Here is a 6,543-nt window from a genome sequence, read left to right as displayed (position 1 = left end):
CTGGTCGATGAGGGACCTCGGGGTCGATGTCAGGGTCGAGCTCGAGCTATCGAGGATAATCGGGGATGGGATAACAGTTAAAGATATAATTAAACAAGGCTCTTTATGGCCACTACTAAGGTATATGATGAAGAACAAGTAAGAAAGCGATGGATATCGAGGCGACCTCAGACCAATGAGAATGAACAAGTTAGAAAGAAAAGAGAGAGAGAGATATTATTGCACTTGTGGAGAAATGGAGCAACATCAGTCCCTTACAAAGTGTCATGGATTCCCCTTATATTGGAGCATATAGTACAAAGTGTATTGAATGTAAATATATGGGGATGGGACGTCTAGGCATAGTAATAGTGCCTATTGACTCTAGCCGCTTGCCTCGGGAGTCCCCCGTCTTCGTAACCTTTGCTGGGTCGCATACAGATTCCTTACCCTCGAAGTCTCTGCAGGGTCGCGGACGATCCTCGAGAGAGGGAGCTCGATAGTGATCCCACAGCCTCAAGATGCTGACATGACTTTCTGGATGTACCTTAATGGCGGGAAATAGATCCCCCTGATTTCACCGCATACAGATAGTCTCCACGTTTCCTAGGACGAAGTAATAGGAAACGATATTGAATCGCCATCTCGAGGTCATTATTGCGATGATGTCAACCGTCAAAGAGCATTAAATGCCATGCCCCAGAGAATCGTGCAGGGCTGCCGTCAGATGCGGTAATCAAAAAACCCATGAACTATCGTAGGCTCGTCTTTTTTGCTTCCCAAGTGATTCCTATAAATGCATCGGTTGATGGACACTTCCCATCTACACCCTTCTTACAAGCCCGCGAATCAGAATTTTGCTATTTGACATCCTTCCCTCTTTTGACAGAAGGGTTTTTACCATTTTTTCATGGCTAGGACTTCTAGGACGGTCCCCCGATGAAACGATGCTGTGTCGTCTTCACGATTACCTGAGGGAGAAAAGAGATCGGTTCCCACTTTAGAGCAATGGACTCCACATGATATTGACACGTCGAAGGATTTCGACATCGAGACTCCCTCATCTATGTCGGGTCGGTGTGAGCCCATGTCTCGATATGTTAGCGTCGTGACCGATGTTAGCAAAGTGAGGGAGGACTGCCAATGGAGTAAGGCAGTGGAGGTAGAGATTCCCGGCCCCAACGATAACATTAGCGACTTCAAGGCTGTCTTCCTTTACATATACACTTATCCATTCACCCTGGGCCCTGATAAATCCGTCGAATCTCCTCCCTTAGAAATCGACCCGATTATTCTTGACTTTTGCGCCCGATATCAGGTGACCCCCGGTCAGATCTACCAATCCTTTTGGAGGATAGTGTTAATGCTTAGGCATTTCACCAAAAGGGTTAAAGGTGAAGCTTTCACCCTTAGCCATTTGATCAGACTGTACTTCCCTCAGCTGTATCGAGGCTTAATCAAGCTCCGCCACCGGTCCAAAAAGTCTTTTTTCACGAGCGTTTATGAGGGGATAGATCGAGGATGGATGAGTAGGTTTATCCGAGTGAGGACCTCGGACATCATCTCGGCCCAGAGGATCCCCTTTTTGGAGCAGTGGAATGCTCGACGTAAGCGAATTTGTCTTTAACCACTTCTCGATTATTCTTTCACTCGTCGTAATAACCTTTTTGTTATTTCTGCAGCTATTGCTTGGCATCCAGAGGTGGTCCTAGACTTTTCGGGATGGATCATGTGTCTGGATGAGAAGTTCCCGTACCACAATCAGTCTTGGACAGTCATGGCTAAGGAGCGTTGGGTGGCCAAGAATCATGGTGAGGTTTCTTTACCGCCTGTGCTTCTCATTTTGTGTTTCCTTCTAAGCCCTTAGTGAAAACGTATCGCAGTTATTGTGCTGGTGCAGGCCTTGGCGAGAATATGCATATGAGGCCGCCCCTTGACGGTGAAGTAGAGGCCTTGGAGATTGATATGAACAAGAAAATGAAGAGCAGGGCAGCCGTTTCCTGACCTGATAGCACTACTACTCTAACCTCCAGGTCAAATCCTAACATCGAGGGGGAGGACAATGATGGAAGTTCATTGAGGAGGAGAACAAGGTCTAGTGCGAGGGATTTGCAGGCGCCCCGATCGGAGGCTGCTGAATCCGGGATGGCTGGCTCCGGCCGAGCTAGTGAGCAGAGGGTCCTTGAAGAGGACGCTGATGTATCTTCAAATCATATGGCCGGATTTGGTGTAGCTTCAACTAGGAGGACCATTGGCGTTGATCTAGAGGGACCAGGGCTCGGGGCCTTCCAGGAGGGTGAGTTGCTATTTGGAGAAATTGGTGAACCAAACAACCTCATTTCGAGCTTTCCGATTTCTTGAAGGGAGCTGAGGGATGCCGAAAGGATAGTCGGTGTCACAGCCGGGACTCCTCCCAAAGGGGGAGATTTTATTACCAATATTTTTGATGGCGTAATCGACAGAGCCGATCTCGATATTTCTGGCGCCGTCAAAACGACGGAGAAGTCCATGCAACAGGTGATAGTTTTCCCTTGCGTATTTCCTTTCGTTCTCGGGCGTTATTCGCCATCTTGCTTAACATTCTCATTGTGCCGCAGTGTAAGGAGATGTATGACCATGCCATTCTTCAGCTTCGAGTGGAACTTTTTTGCCATGGGAAAGAGCGCAATAACGTTGCTTCAAAGCTGCAGGACTTGGAGACTCGTTATGCCTAGAGAGAGAAAGAGTTGGGCGAACTTCGGACCGCTTTGGAGGCGACGCTCCAGGAGAAGGCCGTTGTTGTTGCTCAGGTACTCTGCCTCGCTCATGCCCGCCCTTTTACCCCGTATCCACACATGTTTTGTATTCATATATTCGTCGACTTGCGTTTCTTCTAGGTCGAGCAGAGTAACTTGCAGATTAGTCAGTTGAAAGCAGAGGTCTCTGGGCTGAACGAGTGAAACGAGACCATGGCCGGGGAATTGCTGACATCCCAGTATCTTCTCACGGACGCTCGCAGGGAGATTGTTACTTTGGCCACAGCTAAGTCTGAGGCCGAACGAGATGCTGCCACTTATAAAAAGGATGCGACCATGGCACATACAATGGTTCGCGACATGTCCATGGCAGCTCAGCAAAGACTAACTCGAGCTATCGAGTATGCCAAAGCAAAGGCGAAGAGGGAGTCCCTGGAAGAACTCGAGGCCAGAGGCTTCGAGCTATCTGCTGATCTGGAGGAGGCTTGTGCGGTGGAAGGAAGACTGGCGCTCATGTCCCCCCTCCGGGAAACAAATAGTGCAAAGACGTTTTCTCTCTTTGCCAATGTACAAAATGAGCTTTTATCCTGTCAGCCCTTCTCCTTGCTTCTTTGTTTTTGTGTTCCGGCACCGGCCCTTAAGGGCCTCTTCATGGGATAGACCGGGGCCCCCAAGACTAGCCACATCCCGAGGTAGAATCGATAGTTCCTCCCGATCCCATATTTATGACGTTGGGGATCTCCCGAGGTCCTTCGGTTTTATGAATTATGTGTGAGCCTGGAATGATTCTGCCAGTGCACTCCCCAAGGAGAAGGTAATGTTAACGCGACCAGAATTAATTGGCCCCTTTGGGAAAACGAGCAGTTGTTGCTTAGCCTCTATATATTTGCTCATCCGCCCTTCAAGCGGAGATTTTGCACTTTTTGATAAGCTTATTTCCTCTGCAGAGCCTAGCACTTTGTATGAGTCCTTCCGTTCCCTTATTTCAGAAAGTATTTGCCTGGATCCTCATCTTCTTCCCCTTATTCTGCTGTAATCATGACCGCCGCTTCGACGACTGATCCTCGAATGGAGGTGAGTCCCTACTATGCTCCGCCCTTGGTTGTTACCAGCTGCTCGCCCCCGATATCGGGGAAGCGAGATTCAGATCGCCCTACCTCAAAGAAGTTTGTCACACCAGGGAGATCTCCCAATATTCCAGCCATCGAGAGCATGTGTCGAGGATTATTTCATCGGTGAGGGAGGAAAACCTCGAGATGATCAAGAAAGAATGTTGATGGGGTGGGAGGCATGATTTTGCCAGCACCTTCCCCCGAGGAGAGTATCATGACATATGTTGGGGTTCTTGAGTGTGTATATTCACGTTCTTGCACTGGATTCCCCGGACCGGGTCGTTCTTGATTTTTGCAGGAGATACCAACTAACGTTGGCGTAGGTTCATCCCTTTCTTGGGAGAATAGTGCAGTCGATGAGATATATTGTTGAAAAGGACGGGATAGAATTTACCCTCAGCCACCTCGTGAGGTTTTATCGGCCATTGCGCTATCGGGGCCTAATTGCTCTTCAGCGTAGATCCACCCGAGCTCCTATGATCGACGGCGAGGAGGATGAGGACCGTGGATGGATGAATCGGTTCGTTCGAGTCCGGACGACCAATGTTATCCCCATAGAATTTTTTCCATTCCCTGAGAGATGGAACCTCACACGTAAGTGCTTCGTTTGAACTGTCTTTTAACTCAGCATGGGGTTGGCCTCGTAATGGTATATTTCTGTTCTTTGTTTATAGCAACTCATTGGTTTCCCGGCGAGATCCCTGATATAGCCGAATGGTCTCATAAGCTAGCAACTTGCTCGACCTACGATAGGCGCCGATGGCGAGATCTATCAAAAGGGATATGGGAGGCGAAGCATCACGATAGGTGTCGGGCGTCTTGTCCCCCCTTCCCCCTCCCCCCCCCCAAAGGGGAGGTTTCCTTCTTTCTGGCTCATATGATTTATTTGCTGCAGGTGCTGGGAGTCTTTTCGAAGCGAGGTCGAGTCCCCCAAGGGAGGAGGAGAGTTGCTGGCCCCGTGGTCAAGGAACACCGGAAAAAGGAAAGATGCCCCTAGTGCGAGAAGGCCTGTGGTGAGGCGCCTTCTTCGCAGCGATTAAAGGGAAGCGATTTAGCTGACCGACAATCTTTCGGGGTTGGTGCATCATCGGACATTGCTTCGGCATTTAGCAAGGCTCAGCGCTTTGGCCTTATGGTGAGTTTCGGCCGCTGTAAGGATGTTCTGGCCCTGCGCTCCTCTCTTTTATTTTTGTTTACCTGGCTATCTTTCTCAGGCTTTTGACAAGCTCAAAGCCGAATTGCTTTGTTGTGAGGCCCCGTTGCGAGATGCTTGAGATAGGTTGAAATCCCTCAGGCTTCTTTGTGTGGAAAAGGAAAGCGAGCTCGTCTCTTTACGGCGTGAGGTGGACTATGGTCGGTCCCGGGAGGCCCTCTTGGAGAAACAGGTATCCTGCATTTCGCACTGGCTTGTATTCCCTTTTTGTCTCACCATCTTGACGTGTTGTTGTTTCAATTGAAGGATAAGGCAGATGAGCTAGAACAACTCTGGGTAGAGGTTGGAAAAGCCAAACGTGAATTCAATGAGATACAGGCGCATATGAATGCCCGTTCTGAGGCCAAAGAGAGGGCTCAGGCCGGGGCTTCCGCTCTCGAGGCGCAAATTCAGGCTGCCCGTGCGAATGATTCTGCTCGGGCAAGATGATCGTGAGACTCTCATCCGAGCTTTCAAGGGTGAAAATTGAGGTGCTGAATGTCTCGGCTGAGGTTGTGACGAATAATACCATGGCGGGACAGAAAATGGCGGCTTATTCGAGGAGCGTTGCAGCAGCTAAAGCCGAGTTGTAGAAGACCCTCGATCGTTCCAACAATATCAAGAAGTACGTGAGGTGCAGATCCCGGGGGGAAATCGTTGAGGAGATTCACGCCAATGGCTTTGATCTCTCGGGGGAGATCGAGCTAGCCAGAGGAGAGGAGTACGATGCCAAGTTCCTACTGTCCGATGTTGAGGACAATGGGGAGGAGACCGTCAGGCTATAACTGCCAGAAAAAAGCGGAATGATCATTCCTTCCTTCTTTGTTGTTTATATATAGCTTTCATTATACGATGCAAGCTGAGGTTGTGCTTCATCGTCAATATGTAGCAATAAGAGTGGGAACCCCGCAACTTGTACCTTCTGTATTTCTGCTCGTTGGAGTTTCAATTGGGTCGATTTGATCCCGGATTTGCCCTTAGGCTTGCATGCTTTAATCATCTTCTGGTTTAGTCTCCGAATCGGGGCCCGACTTGAGCTTAATTTACCCTCGAGTTTTTCGTTTGTCTAGGCTAGCGATGGTGGCATTTATATTGTGCCCTTAGGCATATTATAGTTTAGCCATTTCGGGTCCAGTCTCCAAGTCGCGTTGCGATTCGAGCTTTAATTGACACTCAAGTTCTTTCCTGCCTGCATGTGTGGATGGCGATGGCCTTTTGCATTTCGGGTTGAAGTTACCTTACAGGTGCGTGTCCCGGAGACTCACTCGGCTAGTTGATAGTGGCATTTATGTTGTGCCCTTAGACATATTGCAATTTAAATATTTCGGGTCCAGTCTCCGAGTCGCGTTGCAATTCGAGCTTTAATTGACCCTTAACTATTTTCTTACCTAAATGGGCGGATGGCGATGGCCTTTTGTGTTTTGGGTCGAAGATACCTTACAGCTCCGTGGCCCGGAGGCTCACTCGGCTAGTTGACAGTGGCATTTATGTCGTACCCTTAGGCATGTTGCAGTTTAACTATTTC

The 6,543-nt window shown here is 49.0% G+C and overlaps 1 protein-coding gene across 1 annotated transcript; it reads left to right on the top strand.

The window, feature by feature from the left end:
• The first annotated feature begins 2,927 nt into the window (after positions 1-2,927).
• Positions 2,928-5,468, top strand: LOC138875486 (uncharacterized). The gene is made up of 4 exons (XM_070154318.1): positions 2,928-3,303; positions 3,510-3,528; positions 3,704-3,788; positions 5,286-5,468. Exons 1-4 carry the CDS (start codon positions 2,928-2,930, stop codon positions 5,466-5,468), a joined length of 663 nt encoding a protein of 220 aa, XP_070010419.1.
• The last annotated feature ends 1,075 nt before the right edge of the window (positions 5,469-6,543 follow it).

Source organism: Nicotiana sylvestris, chromosome 8, assembly GCF_000393655.2.
Source record: "Nicotiana sylvestris chromosome 8, ASM39365v2, whole genome shotgun sequence".
Lineage (NCBI taxonomy): Eukaryota > Viridiplantae > Streptophyta > Magnoliopsida > Solanales > Solanaceae > Nicotiana > Nicotiana sylvestris.
Note: the sequence above shows the minus strand (reverse complement) of the source record. Positions and strands in the feature narration are given on the sequence as shown.

What these genes read in the sequence shown, in the direction of transcription:
- LOC138875486 (XM_070154318.1), top strand. Translation starts at nt 2,928, where the DNA reads ATGGCCGGGGAATTGCTGACATCCCAGTATCTTCTCACGGACGCTCGC. An exon ending in CGACTGATCCTCGAATGGAG is followed by an intron (nt 3,789 to 5,285) that starts GTGAGTCCCTAC and finishes TTTCAATTGAAG; the next exon opens with GATAAGGCAGATGAGCTAGA.